Below are 23,835 nucleotides of genomic sequence, written 5' to 3' on the forward strand. Positions count from 1 at the left end.
CTGCAATTCCTGGAAGGTCTCCTCCTGCTTCAGGATCCCAGGACCTTTAGGTACTGAATTCCTTCCACATGTAATGCTTATTAGCTCCCTCCCTGCCAACACCCCATCTACCTAGTTAGTGTCTATCATCCCCTCAGATCTCGCCTTACATGTTATTTCCTCAGAGAAACCTATGCTCACACACCCAAATTTAAACTAGGAGCTACCTGTATACATTCGCATACACATGTCTGTGTGGTGTTTCCTCTAGAGTGAGAGCACCATGAGGGTAGGAACTGAGCCTACTCTGTTCACCATTACTTACCGGACAACTGCCTCGGTGTTTGGCAGAAGTGTAAGCCTCATGAATATTTGCTTCAGAATGAATTTTCTCTTCACAGAAAGGATTTAGAGGTGGGAAGAGACACACTGCTAGTATTCAGAGCAGACTGAGCCTATAAAGTCTTTAAATGTCAGCAGAGATCCTAAGGCAAGGTTTAGTCACCAAGCCAGCATGTCTGTGCAAACCACTTCTTCTTGAGGAGCTCACCTCGGGGCTCACCTACTCAGGCTTACAAGTGTGGAAAATCAGGCCTTCTTGTGGTGTGGTAGGTTTTTTGTTTGCTTGCTTGTATGTTAGAAGAGGTCAAACACAAGAGTTCCTAAAACAGGGAATTAATACACTAATAGAACAGTAGGACTGTTATGAGTAGTCCTTCTTTGTTTGGCTAATTTGAGGATTTTTAGCTCCTATGAGGCTATGGTGATCAGGATGATCAACGCAAAGTAAGTGCTTGGCTCTGGCCAGTTTGGGGAGGTCACGCAGGACTTGCTTGCTCAGCAGTGAGACAGGTGCCCCTGGTCTTTCTGCCATTTTCCTCCTATCAGTGAAAATAATGGCCTTTTCAGCAGGGAGCGGGGAAGAGTGAATTACATCATTTTCCCCTTCTTGCTTTGCTGAAGGTGATAAGGATTCCGAAGTCATCCTGCATTTGAACTGCTGAAGCTGAGAGAGAGAAAAAAGTGCCATCTGTTTATTTTGTGTCTGGGCTGACTCCTTGTCTGTGAAATAATCTCTGTAAATTAAGCCTATTGCCGCAGCCACACCTTCTATTTCAAAGCCAAAAACTCAGTCTGTGTTTAAGTGACTAAGAAGCTAAAGAACATTGTGGGGTATTGACTTAAGACAATATTGGTCTGTTTTTTCCCTGCTTTTTATGATTCCCTGAATGTAGCAAAGACTTGCCCTTAACATATGCACCATGTCTGTGAAGCAACTCCTTAATGAGGGGGAAAATAATGACTCCTTTCTTTGTTTTGTCTTCAAACTTCTTCTTCAGAGAAGCAAACAATTATAAGGCCTAATGGAAATTACCTACTGAGGAGTTATTTTAGAGACCAGAAAATGCCTCCCCATCCCTGCCTATATATTAACAATGCCCCTGTCTGATTAGGGAGAGTAACAGAATACCACATCCTGAAGAAAGAGGGAAAAAAAGACACAATGAATTATAAACATTTCAGAGAAGTCATTCCTTCTTTAGATTTAGAAGAGAGCCGGTGATATGGTACCATCTATAGAATGTCGCTGGCTAGGTCTGTTCGCAGTGTGGGAAGAGGTGTCCCAGACTTTTTGGTTGTTCCCCATCCCAAGGGACTAACTTGGGAGTGTGTGGCTGCTCCAGTGAAGGTTTCCTATCCAGGCTGGATATGGAAAATTCTGGTTTTACATGAAACCTTAACAAGGGCTCTGAATAGGATAGGGCAGTGGAGAAAAAACTTGGGGCAGCTTCTGTGCCCAGCTCCCACCTCCACGTCCCTTCCTGTGCCCTACTGTAGATCTTTTACTTTGGGATCCAGGGACCTGTCCTCCAAAGTTGCCAATTTTTTCTGCTTACCACACAACCACACCCTTTCCAGAGGTTTCAAACCACAAAGATAAACCCTTCAAAAGATGGGCAGGGCTCCAATTTGTTGAACAGTTGTCTTACAATGCCAGCCTCCAGGCATTATGGCACCCAAATAAAGGTGAAAATGTACAGAATTAAATTCCTCCTCCCTGGCTCCCTATTCTACCCCACTCCAGAGAAATGCCCAGAGGGAACAAGGTAATGTCTAGACTATTTTCTTTCTAGCCCAGATGAACCCCACAGAGATTAAGATATCCAAAGATGAAATACTGGGCAGAGCCCAAGTCTCTCTGATATGGTTACTTCATCATCCGTTTTCCCAATTCATGTCCCAAAGCCCTAGCAGAACTCCATGAAATGTTAATAAAGAAAGGAATCGCATGCCTTCGAGCCCATGAATATGTGTCTTGTGCATCTGTATTCAGGCCTTTATAACTTGATCTTTGCTTTGCATATCTTCTCCTCCCTATCAATCTAATTAATATGGTCCAGAAGAATTTATTAACTTCCAAATTCAACACCCTTAAGAAGACTGGCTTATTAGTCATAAACTTAGGATCCTACAGTCACCATGAAAAGGCTGAGTTTGGGTCATTTTGAGTTTATTCTTTTTTATCTCTGAGCCCGCAGAGAGGCTCCAGGTGCCTACACTCAAGGTAGAAACCGGAAGCATTTCTTCAGAGTGCTGTGAACTGGCTTTTCAAACACACTCCCTTCCCCGCAATCTCTGTGGCAGGGCATACCATTCCCAGCTTCCACAATAATCTTGGGCCTTGGCAGAAGAAAGGCAGCTAAATCTGAGATGTGTCACGAGGCCACTGGCTGGAGAGCAAGAACATCTAAACACAAACCAAGGCGAGAGCAACAGGCCAGTGTTTCTGCAGATTCTCTTTGGCTCCCGTAGCTGCAGAGCACTGACAGCCTAAAGATAACCCAAGTATCTATGAAGGGTCACTTTTAAATAGTAGCTTTAATACCACCAGTCATTTCAGAAGTATTTCCTTCTAGAGCCTGCTTCCATCCACATTGGCGTGCCAAGCATGCCCAACAATGGCAACCCGCTGAAGAGAAGAAAACCCAGAAGGAAATGGAAAGAGTCCCAAAGGGGAACAGACAGCTCCCAACATGCTGTGATTCTATTCTGTGCCCACATTTGGACTGCTGAGACAGAATAATCTAGCAAAGAGACATCTTGTAGAAGTGACTGACTGACAGTCATTGGGGATTAAAGAGTAGGTAGAAAATTAAACATATAGTTTAACTCAATACCTCCTCTTTCTATATCTGAGGCAGCATAACCCATGGAAGGCTACCATCCAGGATTTTTTTAGGAAGGCCCATCCCTCCGAGAGAAAACTTTACCTCTCAGTCTGTTGGACCACAGTTTGTCTGAGCAAGGAGAACTATAAGGAATCTTCACCACATACTGTACGTACACAGCCACTGTGGCCACCCACTAACCACAGAAGTGCCAAACAGAACCGCTCAGAAGAACCTGCTGCTTTTTTCCTCCCTTTTGAGCCAGGGCCAAAGTTTCCAAGATCTTCCTAAACACCGTTAAAATCCACCCAGCCCCTCACCTATCCACCAAGTGAGTCCACACTGTCCTCAATGGCAGCTGGCCAGAGGCTGGTGTACAAGGGACAGGTGCTCAGTGGGCTATTTTCAGTTGCTATCAGCTCAATCGGGAGTTGCACATGCTCAGTACGCAGGCAAGTTTTGGTTGCATTTCAAACTCTGGGCAGCCAAGAGACATACACCTTTCACAGCTGCCAGGGCAACCAGCTGCCCAGTGCTCCTCCCAAGACGGGAGCAATGAAAACAGTGTAACCTGGTCAGCCAACATGCCAGTGAGCAAGCTGTACCTCTCGTCTCACTGCCTGGGTTATTCTGAGCTGGGCTTATTGACACTCCATGGCAACACAGGAACAAAGGGCCAGCTACAGGGATTTAAACGTCTCAAAAAAGTTGCTAGAAAAGTCAGCAGCTCAGGCATCTGCTTTCATAATAAAAGTAGCAGTGGAATTATTACTAGATTAGTGTTGTTTGCTGCTGTTGTTGCTATTATTTGTGAACCACCTGTAACAAAGGTGTGCTCGTTGAACCAAAGTTTGGTTTTTCCTTTCGCTGTCTCATTTGTTGGCCACCATTAAGTTGATAGTTGGTATGCCTTTGAAAATGCAGCACGTGGGCCCGTCTGCCACAACACTGCAGGAAGACCAGATTTTCTCACCCCTTTACCACTTATCTTGCCATGCCCCGTGATCCACTTCCACCACACAACTCTTCCAAAACACACAGACTGTCCTTACTTAATCTTTCAAGAGCCCTCACTGCCTTCAGGCACAGAGCCCTGCCTGCCAGGCTAGGAGGGCCTCAGCTCTCATCCCAAATCCCTTCTCAGACTGCTCTGGCCATGCTGGACTGGCCAGGCGGAGTCCTCCATCGCCCTACTTCTCTGGGCTTAGCCCCTGCCCTACCTAATGAGTCCGTCTCAGTTCTTCCTTTTCTGGTCTAACACCTGTTCATCCTTTCGTACTTTGCCTCTGGGCTAATGTCACCAACCTCAGACCTTCCCGTGGATACTCCCAGTGCTATGCTATAACCTTCGTGAATCCCTGACAGCTGGACCACTTTGAGTTATGCTGACATCACCAGTGCCAGCCAGTATACTCATGCTAACTCATCAATTGAAAGAATCTAAGATTGATTCTTTTGACCGATTCTCTTCCCTCAAACTCAGAATAAATTCTTTTCTGAGAAGGAGATGCTCTCTTATCTCTCCTCAGCCCAGAAGAGTCCCTCTGTCTCTTAAAATCTCATCTTTCTTATATGACAATAATTCTGATTATTGTAGCCAACATTATTTATTCATTTGTCAGATATGCGTTGAGTCCTGACTACATGCCAGGCACTGTCTCAGACACTGGGGATAAAACGACAGACACCACCAAGTCCCAGCCTCGCGCACTCTAGAGCTTTCTTTGCACGTATTCCCCTTAGTTCCTCACAACTACCTTGTTACTGTCTCCATCGTGCTGCTGCAGTAACAGATCCTGAGAAAGGCCTGATTCTTATGCATGAACAAGGCCTTCCGTTCAGAAGACACTCTGTCTAGCAACACCACTTAACTATTAAAAATTACCCTAACTCTTCATGTCATAGTTCATGTGCTTCACAATGTCAGTTACCCTAACTGACATTGTGAAGCACATGAACTATGACATGATGTTAAACATAAAGAGAAGCCATGACTATGTAACTGTACATGGCATTCTGTAGTATTTTATACATCTCGAGAGTCCATTTCTATTCTGGATGCGGGCTGTTATGGACTCCGCTCCCCGCCCCCCATCTATTCTTTAAGGTACCAGAATTCATAAGACAAAACGAATGCTGCAAAAAATAAATAAGAGGTCACTCCTCCCTCTAAATCACCATTTGAATAAAAAATACAGGCAGAGTTTTGTGGGGAGTTTTTTTAAGGTGAATTTCACCACCCCCTTCCCAAGAGGAATATCAGTCTTCCTCCTATTCCTTCTCTCCTTCCCACATCCCCCAAATATACACATCTTAGAAAAGTCCATGTTCTGCTCTAACCCATAACAAAGAATTAGATGGAGCATCTCTGTGGTCTGGGAAACACCCTGCTCTGCAGAGCTCAGATTCAGCTGATTAGAATCAGGCAGCAGCTGTTCCAATGTTATGACCAAGGATGAGAAGGCACAAATGTAAACTTGCCTCTTCCTGTCAAATCACCAGTCTGGAGAGAGAGAAGACGTCAGGCTACATGAAGGTGTGAAAAAATAAAAAAGTTCAGGCCAGCTTTGTTCAAAAACATACAGGTTAGCTGTCAGAGCTTTCACCTGAGGGCAGTGAGCTCTAGGGAGCAGATTGGCGTTATCTTTGTTAAACTATAGATTATGACCCCTTTGTGGGTAGTGGGATCAATTTAGTGGTTCAAGACAAGGTTTATTTCTTTCTTTGTAAACGAAATAAAACTGAATAGGATGAAAAAGGAAAAAAGATAGGTGTACATTAAACATAGTAAGAGTAATAACTTTCATGAAATTTTTGTTTCAGCGGCCTGCGGTTCCTACTCTAAAATGCTTCTAAATGTAGCTGCACTGGGTCTAACTCTAAAATGTTTCTTACTATGAGTCACAGTGAAAAGTGTGAGAGCCACCCCACCCTGTGTCTTACACTATTTTGGAATCAACATGAGTTCTGAGTAATTATGACTATTTCATATAATCATTATCTATGGAAGCTTGCCTGAGGTCATGCTAGGCTGCAGAGGGAAGTTTCCGAGGACAGTTAGCAGTATTTTGGAAGTTAAAAATTAGTTTTTAAATGCCTTTTGTTTTTCTTGGTGTTTATTTCTTTTCAAGAGCAAAAGTTGCTGGGGGGTGGGAGGTGGTGATTCCCCACATCAACGAGCAATTCTCAGACACCAGCAGAGTTTCTGAGAATTCAACTCAATTCTGACGCTATCTTCACAGAGAGAAAATCAGGTAATGGGCTCAGTTCCACAAGACCACCTTACACTTCAGATTCCAATCTCAAGCCCAGGTTGTTTCTTGTGCTTCTCACTGACTGGCTATGAATCAGAGATTCCCATGGGTTCGATTAATTTACTAGAATAGCTTACAGAACTCGGGAAAACCTGTTTACTCACTAGATTACCAATTTACTACAAAGGATATTATGGGATATGAATCAATAGCCAGATGAAACGACATAGAAGGCAAAGTCCCTAACAACGGAGCTTCTGTCCCCGTGGAGCTCAGGGCCCACCATGGTGGCACATGGCAACATTCTAGTTCCCCAATGTGGAAACTCTCCAGAAAGGGACCCACGAGCTGTCTTTTTTGAGATTTTATGGAGGATTCATTATATTGTCATGATTGACTAAGTCGTTGACCACTGGTGACTGATTCAACCTCAATTTCTCTCTCCCCTCCCTGGAAATCAGGGGGTGAGGCTGAAAGCTCCAATATTCTAACCGCAAGGTTAAACCCAGATGAGGGATCCAAAAGTCACCTCACTAACAAAACAAGAAACGCCACTGTTGTTCTTATCACTTAGGAAATTCTAAGGGGTTTGGGAGATGTGGATGAAGACCGAATATATAATATAGTCTTATCATCTGACACAATATCATAGTTGCATGTATGATGTTTCTACAAATCTCTTCTGCGCTAGTTTGTCCATAAAGAGAAGATGGCATCCTTCTCATTCTTGAGACCTATCTTTGTAAAAGAAAAACTTAGAAGCTATTTGCACTGTCCACTCACTGTTGACCACAAAGAAATCATTTAGTGAGCTTGGGTCTTAGATTTGTTTTCCCTTCTGTTCAATACTTGACTTGAAATGAATATTTAGAGTCCTCTCTACACCCCACTGCTACCCCTCTCTCATACAAATATGCAATGAATATGAACATTTTCTAATACTCACTAAAGAAAAAAATAATGGATGTGGCTTTAGTTTAACCACCCACCTCTGAAACAAACATTCCACGGGAAAGAAAAGCAAAAAGGAAGCTTTGTCACAACTCACCTTCCATCAGATAATGCACCATCATTCTGTTAGCTAAGAAAATGTGACAATAAAGAAGCAGTATCTTCAAAGTGTACAGCTTCATCAGATGTTTAAATTTTAAGTCCTGGTAGTGGCATATAGCTCAGTATATCTCATCTCTTTCCCCCAAGTCTCTAATTTGATGATGTGTCAATGAAAAAGATTTTGTTCTTAACAGAAGGGATAAATTACAGTAATGAGAAATGAGAACAACAAATTTAATACTGAGACATTTCTCTTACATTCATTCACCCCTTCAAGAACTTTCAGAATCCTCAATAATGAGAAATTCAAAGAAAGGCTTATTTATTCTATTCTCCACCCTGCCCGTGTCCCCACCCCACCCCCTCTCCCCCCGCCCCAGCGGCAAAGAGGGGCACCTCTGTGGTCCCTAACAAAAGGTCTATTGAAGTTATCTCCTTCCTTCCCTCATTGAGTAATTGGGCTGGAAAGTCTGAGTGGCAATGACTTTGGAAATACTAAAATCAAGTTAACCCTGAAAATAATTTAGGACTTAGCAATCTTCTCTAGGACAGGCAGAACTCTGCAAAAAGTCCAACCTTTTCTGCTGTAATAAAATCTAACTATGGCTTGCAAATTTGATAAAATATGGGTCATCTTAGTTTTGAAATATATCTGAGAAGCAATATTCCATTTTAAGTATTTGTGTCATGGTCACCACCTGCAAATCCTCACAGGGACAGAGGGAAAGCCAAACATGGAGGCTCTGGAACAAAAATGGACTTCTCCCTGGTGGCATAATAGCAGTATTAGAGCATGATTAGTCTTATTAATGGGAAGGAAAAGGAAGGATATACGAGTAATTAGGACTCAAGTGCTCTTCTCTGTGAGAGCAAATAAAACTCTTCCTGCAGCTAGAGTTGTATATATAATGAGCATGAAAAATGAATACTGGCATGAGAGATAAGAAATAAAAAATAAAAAAAAACAGAAATCCAGGTGAAGGGGCCTCATCATTTGCTATTACAATTTCTCACCTCAGTCTTTAAAACAGACTAGGTTGAGCTGGATTCTAGCATGCACCAGATTTAATATGAATGTGGATGTGAAAAATGCAAAATTCTGAGGAAGACTGATGATGACTAAAACTTCTGAACACCATTTCTTAAAGCATATCATACCTTTTGTGTGGCTGTATAACCTTAAGCAAGAGTTTTAACGAATTAAAAAGCAGATTCCCCTGCCCCCCAAACCTATCTCATTAGAGTAATCATGAGGATTATGGGAAACAATGCATATAAAGCAGGTAGCCCAACATTTGGCACATATTAACCACTCCATAAATATTACCTATATAATCATCAAAGAGGTAGTTATAGCAAACAGTGTTTTCCTAACTAATTTGGTCGTTTTTTTGCCCCAAAACATTTACGATTCTACAGAACTTGAGAAATGTTCTCAAGTATACTCATACTAGCCAAACTCTATCAAAATCACTGTTTGGGACCTATTATTTGAATTCTTAACACTATTTCTAGACAATATTTAAGAAACATTTGGGAGTAATTGGGAAACAAAGGGGAAAAAGTTTTTGTTATTGTTTTTTTTATGTCTAAGAAGAGTACACTACCCAACAAAATATATTAGTACAAAGTCTCTACAACTTTCTTATTTATAGCCCAAGAATGTCATTTGGCTTCACTGAAGCACAACTAATAAGATGCCATAGCTGTTCTGCAAACATCAAACTTGGGTCTATTTCCTTTTAAACACAGCGGTCTAAAGCTCTGTACCGAACAATCTATGGGGCATGTATAAAGATTTAATTTATCTGCCCTACTATTCATCACTTTTGGTTAAGTCTTTTATCCTTAATATTTGCTTTGTAACTAATGTTGAGTATATCAGACAGAGTGTATTACAATTGGAGGTTCTCGGTGGATTTTTTTTTTTTTAATTCCTCGTAAATATGCAAAAACAAAGAGTCTTTTCATAGAATATGCTCCTGGCAGATAACAAGGAGTTGAGTCATGGAGGGAAGATAGGACTAAGGCAACTGCTATTATGATTAGAGCACTCTAGGTTGTAGCACTCGCTGGATATTGTTTTAAAAAAAAGCCATTGCAACTGAAAAATGATGTGTTCTTTCCCTTACTTGTAAACATCCTAGTGGTGGTGGCATATTAAACAGCAAAACCTCAGTGGCAATCCGTGTCCATTCCAGCCAGACTAACCAGTTTCATCATATATCTTCACTATGGCATTAAGAAGTCATTTGCTGGATTCTTTGGGCAGTTTAAGAGCTAAAAGCAGGAGAAACAACCAATGGCATGGCTGTTAATATTGTTCCATAAATGCCCTTGTCCCCTTCTCTTTCTCCTATTCCTTCTCCATTTCTCCTCTATTCGTATTGCATTTCCATCTCAAGTTCTCTTCCATATGCTTTTTTCTATCATGCCTATACCACAGGTCCACTAAGGAACTGCTTAATACCGCATAGAACTGATACTGTACCTAGAAAAAGTCATGGAATTTGGAGGCACTTTATTCCATGACATTCTTTAGATTTGTTATAGTGATCACAGTGTTTAGCAATTAAAAAGAGAAGAAAAAATTCTAGAAACTTGCCTGTTATGTCTCCAGACTTGTCAAGTGTCCCTTGGGGAGGGGGTCAGATCCTCTAGCTGTGAACTACTATTAACCCATCAAATCTTTCCAGCCCATTTCTTCTTAATTCCTTCAACCTAGGATGAACCTCTCTTCTGGTTAAAACACCTCCAATTCCTTTAAACTTCACCATGCAGGATCTTTATTTCATATCCTCTTGACACTAATTAAAATCACTGCAATATTATTGGAATGCTTTTAACAGCATTGCTTACAGCAGAATCCACACTATAGATACCTAAATTGACTTACAAAAGCACCATCCAACAGAAACTTAATGTAAGCCACATTAGTAATATCACATAATGTAATAATATTAGATAACATAGGAGAAAACTTAAATGACTTTGGGTGTGGCAACAACTTTTTAAAGGCATAATCCATGAAGAAATAATTAATAAGGTAGACCATTAAAATTAAAAACTGCTCTGTGAAAGACAATGTTAAGAGAATGAGAAGACAAGCCACAGACTACGAAAAAAAACATATGCGAAAGACACATCTGATAAAGGACTGTTATCTAAAATATACCAAAAACTCAAAACTCAGAAATAAGAAAACAAACAACCCGATTAAAAAATGAGCCAGAGACTGTGAACAGACACCTCACCAAAAAAGATATACAGATGGCAAATAAGCATATGAAAAGATGCTCCATATCATATGTGATCATGGAAATGCAAATTAAAACAAGAGACACCACTACACACCTATTATAATGGCCAAAATCCAGAACACTGACACCACCAAATGCTGGCAGGGATGTGGAGCAGCAGGAACTCTCACTCATTGCTGGGGGAATGCAAAATGGTACAGCCACTTTGGAAGACAGTTTGGCAGTTTCTTACTAAACAAACTATACCATACAATCTAGCAATCAGAATCCTTGGTGTTTACCCAAAGGAGATGAAAACTATGTCCATACAAAAACCAGCGCTTGAATGTGTATATCAACTTTATTCATAATTGCCAAAATCTAGAAGCAACTAAGATGTTCCTTCAGTAGGTCAACGGACAAACTGTGGTACATTCAGATAATGGAATATTATTCAGTGCTGTAAAGAAATGAGTTATGAAGCCATGGAAATATATGCAGGAACTTTAAATGCATATCAGTAAGTGGAAGAAGCCAATCTGAAAAGACTACCCACTGCATGACTCCAACTACATGACTTTCTGGAAAAGGCAAAACTATGGAGGTAGTAAGATGATCAGTGGTTGCTAATGATTAAGGGTGGCAGGGTAAAGGATGAACAGGTGGAGCACAGAAAAATTTTAGCACAGTGAAATATTCTGTATGACACTATAATGGTGGATATATGTCATCATTATATATCTACCCAAACTCATAGAATGTACAACACCAAGAGAGAACCTTAATGTAAACTATGAACTTTGGGTCATTTCTTATGATGTGTCAATGTAGGTTCATCAATTGTAACAAATGTATGTCTCTGCTGAAAGGATGTTGATAATGGAGGAGGCGACTCATGTGGGGAGTGGAGGGGTATGAGAAATCTCTTTATCTTCTCAATTTTGCTGTGAACCTAAAAAATAGCTTAAAAAATAGTTTTAATAAAGGGAGGGAAGGAATGGAAGGGAAGAGAATTAAGTCTGATAGGACGAAGAACAAACTTGTTTACTATAAGCCAAACAATACACAGTAAAATCATATGCCACTTAACAATGGGGATACGTTCTGAGAAATGCACTATTAGGCGATTTCATCATTGTGTAAACATCACAGAGCTCACTTACACAAACCTAGTTGGGACAGCCTACCATACACCTAGGCTACAAGCCTATACAACATGCTACTGTATTAAAAAAAACCGCAAGATTAAATCAAGAACAAGAGGAAATGATGCAATCAGGAGACACGGTAAACATAAGATGTATGAGGTTGCTGCCAGTATAACACGACATACAGTTTTATATCAAATTCTTTTTTTTTAAGCAGAAAGAGTACAATCTAAATTAATGATAAAAAGTATAGTAAATACATAAAGCAGTAACATAACCATCACTTATTATCAAATATTATGTACTGTAGATAATTGTATGTGCTATAGTTTTATATGACTGGTAGCATAGTAGGTTTACTTACAGCAACATCACCACAAACACATGAGTAATGTATACCACTAGGAGATTTTTCAGCTCCATTATCTTAAGGAACCACCATCATCTATGCTGTCTGTCCTTGACTAAGATGTCATTATGTGGCACATGACTGTACACTTATCCTAACCCAGATAGCCGTGAGCCACTTACCTTCCATAGTAGGGGAAGGGAAAGCAATCATCATTAGCACAGGAAGAATCATCACTCCTTCTACCATTGTACAACTGTGTAGGGAAAAAAAGAGATATAAGTAAGACAAAAAATTTAACTGCAGTATGACAAGTTAAATTAAGCATACCATCTTCAAACTGCCATTCAAGGCCTTTCTTACAAATCCCCCTCACATATGTTGCCTTATTTCTTAGTATATTTAAACATATACCCTTTACACAGATCTAAACAAATCATCTTAAGGAGTTAATCAGATGTACCTCCTGCTGGTGACCACTCTCAGGTGACTTTCTCTAAGCTTACCCTCTCACAAAGAACTCACCAGGGACATGAAAAATTCTCAGCTAATAAGGCTTGGCATTCCCAAAGGATTTTAGGTTTGAATTTTATCTTATCCTATTGAATGTAAAATTGGCACTAAATTGAAAACTCTGAGAAGCATGAATAGACTGTTCTAACATGATGTTAAAGATTAAGTGAGTGAATCATTCAACCCAAATTACCATGGTTAAGCCTTACTTCTCGTTTAAAAGGATTGCAGGTAAAGCACCTTACATCATCGCATAGCCCAAAAGGAAAAAACAAAAAAACAAAAAAACAAAAAACCCTACAACAACTCTCTCACCTATGGCAAAGCAATGCATTCTTACGATAACCTCAGATTTAACAAAGGGTAGACATACAAACTGCCTCATCTTGGCCCCCAGGGCCCTCACAACCAGAGGTAAGTTCCCCCAATATTAACCTTATCTCTGTGCCTTTGAACAGGAACATACTGTTGCTTCCCTCTGCCTCAAATGCCCTGAGCCTCCCTTTCCATCCCTCTCCTACCTAATTCATGATCTAGCTCAAAAGGAAAATGCTTAGTGAAACAACTCTCCATCGGCAGTGATTTCAATCCCACAGCACTGGTGGAACGACTCTCAGAATCAATTACTTGTCTGTCAGTCTCTAGCCTAGCCCATTTGTCTCCAAAAGGGGTGCATGCATCCAAAGGCCATGCAAGACAACTAACTGACTTATGAGATGAATATCTAAAAATGTTTATCTTATAAAAAATGTTTGAATCTAATAAAGCAATAAATAATTTGAGTCTTTATTTGGTTTCTTTTAGTTCCTTATGACAGTTCAGTACAAGAGGTATTTTTCAGAAAGAGTGGGAGTTATTTAATGTGAAAGGGTGGACATGTTTTGCTTAGAGAGAGAGGATAGCTACGTACTATACTTTTGAGGATCCATTTAAGTGGAATTATAGGTTGTACTGGTTTGTTATAATGAAGTAAGCCCTCCCCAAACTGTAAATGTTCTAAAACCATTAAGGAAACCACAGATTAAATATTTTGTTAATGAAAGCACCAGAAGAGTAAGAAAATGGTAGAGCTGATATCTCTATTCCTAGTGGTTCTTCATTAATCACTTTCCTAGAAAAAAGCAATTAACTGTCAGTTGAATCTGAGGTGAAGAAGGCTCCCAAAATTCAAAATTCAAAACTACTTGAAAAATTCATTTGCATCCAGCATCATAAACAATAAACAATAAACATTATCCTGAATGACTAGAGATTTTCATTAACAATGTCATCGCTATTAACATTCCCTTAAATACTTTGTCTTTAATCTTTTTTAAATTTCTATTTTATGTATGTCTTATAATGGTTTTTATTTTATTTAAAAGTTATAACCAACATACATATTGAGGGTGCATGCTTACAAAACTTTTTAGCTAATGAGATATATTATCAAAAGCCCTTGAAAACTACTGGACTATCTTGATCTTATCTCTGAATTCCAGTCCTTCTTCCCTTCCTTCCTTCCACAACTATTGAAAAAGTACTATATACTAAACATTAGAAACTTAAAACAGTGTAATATACAAACATGGTCCTTACTATCATTGATCTTACTATCTATGGTGGTAATCAAATAATCATCTAAAAGACTGTATAATTAAAAACTGAATGAAATGTTAGAAAAAAACATGGTGAAACAAAACTGCTGTTCACGCCCCGATGGAGCCACGGTCCATGGTCTACGGCCATGACACCCTGAACAAGCCTGATGTCTGATCTTGGAAGCTAAGCAGGGTCAGGCCTGATTAGAACTTGGATGGGAGGTCACCTAGGAACACCAGGTGCTGTAGGCATTTTTTTTTTTTTAAACTGCTAATAAAATAACTTGAGATTTGAAGGGTGGAGGAGGTTCCTGGGGAGATTATATCTAAATAGCAACCAGAAAGATGACTAGGAGGTACTAGTAAAAGGATAAGCTTGTGTGAGTGCTTGGGGTGGGGGGGGGGGGTGTGTGGTAAGTATACTGGGGTGGGTAGCACCCTGTGGTGGAGACAAGGTAGCATTTAAGGAAAAAGGCACAGCTTCTCAGTTTTCACAGAAGCACTGTGGCCAGGGCAAGAAACATGGTGTATCCTCATTACTTAAGATATATTCAAGAGGTTAAAAAAACACCAGGCTAGGACACAGAGAGCCTAGAGCACAGTTATAAAGAAAGAGGAGAAAAACTAAGAAATCTGTAGAGGTAGGCTAGGGTCAGAACCTCATTAAGACACGACAAGCCCTAGTAAGCTTTCTCCTCACTTTTCTATATTCATTGCCGTCGAGGCCCCTCATGACCCCATTCTCCCAAGCACTGCAAGCAGCCAGGCTCCTGCCTGCCTTGGCACCTTTGTATATACATAATACCCCACCTGCTTGGACCCAACCTAGCAATTTCCTACTCATCCTTCAGGTCTCAACTTAAATGCCGCTTTCTTCTAGAAACTTGCCTCAACTCTCATATGCCCTCATTACACTCTCATCCACCACTTTATCTATTTTCATTCATAGCACTTATCATAATTAATAATTACATATTCATACTTGTGTGTTTTCGGACACCTGCTTGCCTCACTAGACTGTAAACTCCATGGTAGCAAAATCTAGTCTATTTTGTTCATTACTACCAGAGCCAAGTAGGTGCACATTTAATACTTGTTAAATTTGAATTTTCCCTGAATTAATCAGCTCAATTTAAATTTAATTTCTAAAGAATCGGCAATCTCCTCCAGCCCCCTCCTACACACAAACACATATACATTTGCAAAGAAATAGCAGAATTAAAACATTTACCTTCTCTGTAACTTTAACCTGTAAAATTTAGTTCAGGTAATAGTAAAAGTTAGCAGTTCACAAACTTCAAATTTCAAAATCAAGAATCTTTTCACTTACTAAAACAAAAATCTAAAAGACAGTCACCATTGAAATTTTTTTTGTCACAAAGCCAACAAAAAACCATGTCCCAAAATACCTTTTAACAGATTACAACTGTGCAACCAAAATTAAAACATTAATTTCGGCTCATAAATAGAAAACAGAAAAGTATTATAAATTCAGTTCCCCAAGCTAATCTACTGTTTATAGACAGATAGCTCAAAATCTGCCAAAACTCTTTAGGAAAAAAAATGTCAGCAACACTTACTGGTTGCCATTTTGTTCAGTATCTGGAGTATCTCTGCTGACCAGTTAATTCAACTATTGAAAATGGTGCCTCCAAAAGGAAAGGGGAAATGAAATGTAGAAGGATAATGTTCTGGAATAAATGTCCTCATCATATTTTAATTATTAAACTATCAATATGCTAATGTCCCAACTTGAAGCCCCAAGGATCTATTTCTAATTTTAAAATATACTAAACAGAAAAATAGTGTTTTAAAAGTACATTTATAATTTCTCTGCTCTCAAGTATTTTTGGCTACGAAGTTTCCCATGTGGGTTGCAAAAGGGGGGAACTTACTGGTAACAGAAAAAGACAGTGGCAATAATTCAATAGTTCATGGATGCCTTATTCCGGTGGTTTATAAACATTTTGGTCTCAGAATCTTTATACTCTTGAAAATCGCTGAGGCCCCTAGCTTGTCTATGTGGGCATTATCTATCAACATTTGCTCTATTAGAAATTAAAATGGAGAATTTTTTAAAATATTGTATTTTTAAATAACAATAAACATACCTTAATATATACATATATATATATAAACTACATCTCCACCCCACCCAATAAATATAGTGAGATAAGTGGCACCGTTTTGCATTTTTGCCAATTTCTATAATGTCTGGCTTAGTAGAAAACAACTGGATTCTCATACATGATTCTACATTCAATATGTTAAATGTATCAGTTGAGGTATACACAGCAAATCCAGCCATGAACATCTATGTCATTGGAAGAAGGACCTCATGGAACCCCTGCCAAAGTCATGGCAACTCCAAAAGATCTAGACCACACTTTGAGAACCAATGCTTTACCCTTCAATGATCGGTCCTTCTACCATACCAGTTAACCAGATGGTACCAGATATTTTAGGCTGAGCATTTACCCAATACCTGACAAAAATTTAACTGTTGCACAGGTTTAGAAATCTCATTAGTCTCGCTAACATCAAGGAAGTAAACAAAATCTATGGTCGAGGAAGAGGCATGAGGTTCTTTTTTTAATGTAGAAATAATTTTTATGTACACAATTAATTATTTTTAAAATGAGACACAAACCTGTGATAAGAAGGTACTCAACTGCTCGTCTCCTTTTAGGACCAAATCTTTACATGTTCTAAGGCCAAAATCCCTAAATGAAAAATCATGGGGTATTGGGGATTACAGAATTTTATCTGGAGGGTTCAGAGTATGAATTTTTGCCTTCAGTTTAACCATTTCCTTTCTGTTCTTGGATAAGGCCCTCTATCCATGGTAACGGATCTTAATACTTCAGACACAAGGACCTCCTAATTAAACTAAGGTACCCACTTTAAATCAGTACCACCTCTTAAAATACCTCAGGACTAACTCTTAGAAGACAGAATATTCCCATGATATTCTACTAAAAACAGGCACATCACCAGAGCAGAACAGAACTGCTTTCTAAACCCCATGGTAGTGTTCAAACTCCATTTATAGATCAGATTGATATCCAGTTAAAGCTAGCGTTTAGCTCAATTTCTAACATGTGTGGGCTTGAGACCAAGTTTGGCACTTCTTTTGCTCATCACAATTTTACAGCTGCATAAAGTCACAGATACACTGCAGTTTATTATCCCCCCATCCCCCACCCAAAAAATCACAAAGCATTTTAATATTGGTCACAGAATAATGCAGAGTATAATACATTTCTATAGTCAACTTTTAGAAAATTTATGCTAAGTAATCTAGCTGATAATCTACTATAAGAATAAAGGATATTTCTAAAACCTAGACTTACGAACAGCACACAATTTGTTATCCATAACACTGAAGATGAAGAGAAAGTTGTAAGATGAAATGTAAGAGTCTTCCCTATCATGAAAATCTACGAGACGTTTAGTTGTCTGGCCTGGTGACCTAAACTTATCTGGTTTGTCCATTTGTTCAACATATAATTTACTTACTACCTACTTGTTCAATAGGGACTTTCTTGACATTCTTCTCAATTCAACTTCTAACAATCTCCAAGTCAGAAAGAATCTTAAAAGACAGGTTGTACATTCACCCATCCCTATTTTAAATGATACCATCCATGTGAAGTCACTCACTTCCCTCTGATGGGGGTTGTCACTATTCTTCAAAATAGTTTTTTTCTTGAGATCTTTGTATACACTCTATGCTATGCTTTCAATAAGAAGCAAAACAAACAAACAAACAACTCATTCTCTTTAATATAAAAGATAGAGGCAAAGCAGAAAAAGAATTAGAGTAATTTTGCTTTCTCAGTTATCTGTCAAAATTACATCATTATCACCCTAACAATAGTGAAATTAGCTAGGTACTGTGCTTAGGGATCATATGTATTATCATTCAATCTCTCTCCCAAAACATTAAAATAAATACTAATATTAATCTCATTTTACAGATTACGAAATCTTTAACAATCTTGATTTTCCTCTTGGAAACCAATATTTATTCATTGTTATTTGGGCCACTTTTCAATCATGCCCTCTTTCCATTTCTCTAAACTCAAAATTAATTTCATATATACTCTGACATAACCTCAGATTATTTCCCCCTGCCCATGAAAAAAAGATCTTGATGTGGGGGGTGGGAGGGAGAAAAAGCAAGCAGACTTGACAATACATCAAGTGATTTCTATCTCCTACCCCCATTCCCCACTTTTCAGTTCTCTTGTAACTCACATCTCAAAATAAAAACTGCAATTAGTGTAAATCAGGCTCATTTGGGGGCAAAGTTAGACCCAGTAAGACAAATTCTAGACATAAAACTTTGAGGGAAGATATACTTACAACCACCACTTCTCCAAGTGGGACAAAAATCAGCCATTATGTGAGAACAGTTATGTCTCTTCTGTGCTCAACTGGCAGAGAGATAACCCAAGGGCAGCTTGCTCCAAACTACCTGGGCCTTAGGAGGGGTGAAAAGTGACATGGGCTGTCAGTTATAGCTGCAAAAAAAGGCTAAACCAAAGTCATCATACCAAATAAGTTAAGTCAGGGTCTTTTCTCCAGTTCACAAATGACCTGTGAAATATTTTTAACACCACACTCTGTCTGAACTGGCAACGTGCAAGTTGCCAGAGTTTGGTTTTATATAGACTTCACTGCTGCTGGAGGGTTTCTGATGGGTGTTACTTTCAGAATATTAGCATGTAATTTGATCTTTCATGATAGATGAATACAAATAGCTTCTTGGACAAGTCCTATAGAACTGAAACCCAGCCCCTGGATCAGTTCATCCTGTAGTTAGAGGAAATAATTATAGATTATTCAGGAAAGAAAGGGTTTTGACTGAAAGAGTTACACTACAAACATTCCAGCTGTGACAGATAGACCCAAGATATGGTTTGGAAAGGAGGGAGAAAGAACAATTTACTCTGTAAAAGGGGGTTGGGGGGAGATCGGCCTTAACCGAATGAAAATAAATGAAAGGTTTAAGTTAGGCTAACATTTAAGAATCAAAAAATCCCCAGTAAATTAACTTTAATTGTCTGCGAAATAAAACTGACTTTGCTACACCCCTACTAGATATAGGATAATAACTACGCTAAGCTTCTGAGATTCCAATGTCTTGATCACTCACTCCATGCCTTCGTTACTGGTATCTCAACTAGGTTTTATTTTGACATGCCTGACTACATGGAAACTGTCCCTCATTTTCCACTTCATTCCCTCTGTATCAAATAGCCATGGCTCTCCTCCTTTGTTTCAACTGATAGGACCCCATCATCTCCCAGCTGTTTTGTTGTATTCTCCTAGGCAACTCAGGGCTCACTCCTAGCCCTCCAGTTTACAAACTGTGACTAGAACAATTTTTCTTAACTTATTGGTAGGAAGAAGCCTGTTATTTTCCCCACCACACACCTCCCCACACACAAAACTCTTAGCTATATAACTGTAAAGTCCATTTAAAATACTACTTCCTCCCACGTCCTCAGTTAGAAGCTGTCTCAGTCTTCTGTCTCATTTGTGATTATGTCTGAAATTCCACCCCCCTGCCCCCCGCACCTTTAACCAAATAGTACAGACCTTTCTATCCCTCCCGTTACCAGACAAATGGTGATTCAGGCACCTACCATCTGACTCAACTGTCCTATCTGTAAAGCTAACATGATTAACCTATCATAATTTGAAAGGGAGGGTGGTGAATAAAATGAAAGAGATTTCAGCACCCTCTCTCTACCCCTGCTCCCTCGCACTCTCTTAAATGAGAAACACTAGGGCATATTTCTTTGGAGGTGAGAAAAAGCACCCTTATACACAAGCCTAACCAGAGCTTTCCTTCTCATCCACACTCCACCCCCATCCATACTCAAGCCCATTCCTGCCTCAGACCTTCCCACTCTTGTCCCTGTACTATATTACCCTACCATACCTTCTTCATAGCATCCCGTTACCAGACAAATGGTGATTCAGGCACCTATGTGCCTGTGAAATTTGTCATTTATTTATTAGTTTGTTGATTTTTATGATATTTCCCCCTTTCCAACCCCTCTTTCCTCCATGCAACAAAATATAAGCAGCATGAGAGTAAGAACTCTGCCTAGCTCATGGCTACATTCCCATGTCTGGCACATACTAGGCACTCAGTGTAAATTAAAACACATGAATTCCAACTCCTTAATCTATGCTATACTTTGGGTAGAGAGAGGAAGGTAAGGTTTAAGGAATTGTATAACAGACTGGCAAAAAAAATGCCTGGGGGAGAGGGGGTGCTCCATGTCCTCTATTTAATATAGTAATAATCAGGTATTTCAGATAAATTAAAAGATATCGTTTGTAACTTGGATTTCAATTTTCAAGAGTGTCATCCAAGAGAAGCAGCCAAACAAAAAGGCTGGCAGACTCTGGGTATACCAGACAACTCCCTGGTGGACAATATCCCCTTTGGAAAGGACAGCCTGGATCTCTAGTTGCAGACACCAGCTGATCTGCCCAGAGCCATCCCCAGTGACCTCTGAGACGGCTTCTGTAGCTTGAAAATACATCTCCTACAAGTCAGAAATTGACATATTATCTCCCCCCATCTCCAGTCTTCTAACGGTTATTGACGCTATTTGGAAAGCCGCGCTTCCATGACTATTAATAACCTTCAGAAAGAACCCTAAGGAAACATCAAGAGAAAAAGAGCTCTGGCCGATAAAAGCCACAGACTCAGAGGTTACAATTAGCAATTAAAACATTTGAAGAAAAAGAAAGTTGTAATATCTACTGTATAACACGTTATCTATTCAGAAGGCTTAAATTAAATACTTAGCCAATGGATTCAAGGAATGTTTAGCCAAGCACACTGGTCTCTACAGAAAGGAACTCTTTTTAAAGAACTTTTATCCATTTAAATAGACCAGGTACCAGCTACTAACTTTATCTGCACATCAGTAATTCCATGGAATTCTGCCTACCAACTTATCATTAAGCCTTAATAGCTATTTATACCTTTATAAAGTTTGTCCAGGTGACACGTTAAATAGCAACCAAATCAATCTGCTCTAACATAATGAAATTAAGTAATTAACATTAATCTTTAAAAAGACTTTTCATAGTGGTCTTTCTCCTCTCCCCTCCCCTGACTAAAATGTGATTAATGGAATTCTCTCAAAACTTAGCTTGAAATATGCTTTTGCCAGTTGAGCAGCTAAAGCAGAATCAGATAATTGTGGTATGACTCAACAAACGCACAGCTGTTCATTTAAATATATCCACCAAAAGTATAAATATGATCATGAAAAAGAAAATGAACCATGTACACAGGGTCAGTGCAAAGAACAGGTTGGCACTGAAGGAACCACAACGGAAAACGAGAAAACGAGGAGATAGGGAGATGAGGCAGGAACGGTTCTGCATACCTAGTAGAAAGAGACCAGGAAATTGATGCAACCTAAAAACTACCCACCCAACCCAAAACACTCACTGATCTATATAATAATGGCAAGTTAAAGGTAAAAATGAATGCATTCTACTAAGTAAAGAGAAAGAAATGAAATTTAGGAAAGATAAAAACCATATGATCGTATCGATAGATGCAGAAAAAGCATTCGACAGAATCCAGCATCCATTTATGATAAAAACTCTCAACAAAGTGGGAATAGAGGGAACAGAATTCAACATAATAAAGGCCACATATGGCAAACCTACAGCTAACATCATCCTCAATGGGAAAAGGCTAAAAGCGTTTTCCTTAAGATCAGGAACAAGACAAGGATGCCCACTTTCACCACTCCTCCTCAACACTGTATTAGAAGTCTTAGCCACAGCAATAAGATAAGAAAAAGAAATAAAAGGTATCCGAACTGGAAAGGAAAAAGTAAAACTCTTGTTATTTACAAAAGACATAATACTAAATAGAGAGAACCCTAAAGATTCCACCAAAAAACTATTAGAACTGTTCAATGAATTCAGTAAAGTAGTAGGATACAAAATTAACATTCAGAAGTCAGTGGCACTGTTATACACCAATAATGAACTTTCGGAAAGAAAAAATAAGAAAACAATCACATTTACAACTGCATCAAAAACAATAAAATACCTGGGAATCAAATTAATCAAGGAGGTACAAGATCTGTTCTCAGAAAATTATAAGCCATTGAAAAAAACTAAAGAAGATACAAATGAATGGAAGTATATACCATGCTGATGGATAGGAAGAATCAACATCATTAAAATGGCCATACTACTCAAAGCAATCTATAGATTCAGTGCAATCCCTATCAAAATACCAATGGTATTTTTCAGAGAGCTAGAACAAATAATCCTAAAATTTATATGGAACCATAAAAGACCCCAAATAGCCACGGCAATCTTGAGAAAGAACAAAGTTGGAGGTATCACGCTACCTGATATCAAACTATACTACAAGGCAACAGTAATCAAAACAGCATGGTACTGGCATAGAAACAGATACAGTGATCAATAGAACAGAATAGAGAGCCCCAAAATAAATCCACACCCATATGCTCACTTAATATATGACAAAGGAGGCAAGAATATACAAAGGGGTTAAAGACAGTCTCTTCAATAAATGATGCTGGAAAAATTGGACAGATACATGCAAAAAGAAAGAAACGGGACTAGAATACCTTCTTACACCATATACAAGAGACTCAAAATGGATTAAACGCTTAAATGTAAGACCCGAAACCATAAAACTTTTAGAAGAAAACATAGGCAGTAATCTCTCTGATATTGTTACCAGTAATTTATTTTCAAACGCATCTCTTCAGGCAAGGGAAACAAAAGAAAAAATAAACAAAAGGGACTACATAGAACTAAAAAGTTTTCACACAGCAAAGGAAACCATTAACAAAACTAAAAGACAACCAACTGAATGGGAGAAGATGTTCACTTATAATACGGCTGATAAGAAATTAATATCGAAAATATATAAAGAACTCATTCAATTCAACAACAACAACAAAAATCCAATTAAAAAATGGGCAGAAGACTTGAACAGATATTTATCCAAAGAGGAAATACAGATGGCCAATAGACATGAAAAGATGCTCAAGGTCACTAATCATCAGAGAAATGCAAATTAAAACCACAATAAAATATCATCTCACACCTGTCAGAATGGCTATCATCAATAAATCAAAGAACAACAAGTACTGGCGAGGATATGGAGAAAAGGGAACCCTCATACACTGTTGGTGGGATTGCCAGTTGGTACAGCCACTATGGAAAATAGTCTGGAGGTTTCTCAAAAAATTAAAAATGAAATATACCTTTTGATGCAGGAATTGCGCTTCTGGGTATTTATACAAAGAAAACCAAAACAATAATTCGTAAAGATCTATGCACCCCAATGTTCATGGCTGCACAATTTACAATAGCCAAGATATGGAAGTAACGTAAATGCCCATCAACAGATGACTAGATAAAGAAGTTCGTATATACAATGGAATATTACTCAGCCATTAAAAAAAATTGAAATCCTACCATTCACAACAACATGCATGAACCTAGAGGTTATTAT

At 38.9% G+C, this 23,835-nt stretch overlaps 1 protein-coding gene across 6 annotated transcripts in view; it reads right to left on the reverse strand.

Annotated features, from left to right (window-relative positions):
- The window catches only part of ACVR1 (activin A receptor type 1), a 121,866-nt gene that overhangs the window by 42,464 nt on the left and 55,567 nt on the right, over positions 1 to 23,835 (reverse strand). For all 6 annotated transcript variants that reach the window (XM_039855795.1, XM_039855794.1, XM_039855790.1 and 3 more), the window contains one exon: positions 12,375 to 12,448. In XM_039855795.1, coding sequence (XP_039711729.1) covers positions 12,375 to 12,441 — 67 coding nt within the window. In that variant the 5' untranslated portion in view covers positions 12,442 to 12,448. The remainder of the gene's footprint in view (positions 1 to 12,374; positions 12,449 to 23,835) is intronic.

This window comes from Pteropus medius, unplaced genomic scaffold (genome assembly GCF_902729225.1).
Source record: "Pteropus medius unplaced genomic scaffold, Ma_sr-lr_union100, whole genome shotgun sequence".
Taxonomy (NCBI): domain Eukaryota; kingdom Metazoa; phylum Chordata; class Mammalia; order Chiroptera; family Pteropodidae; genus Pteropus; species Pteropus medius.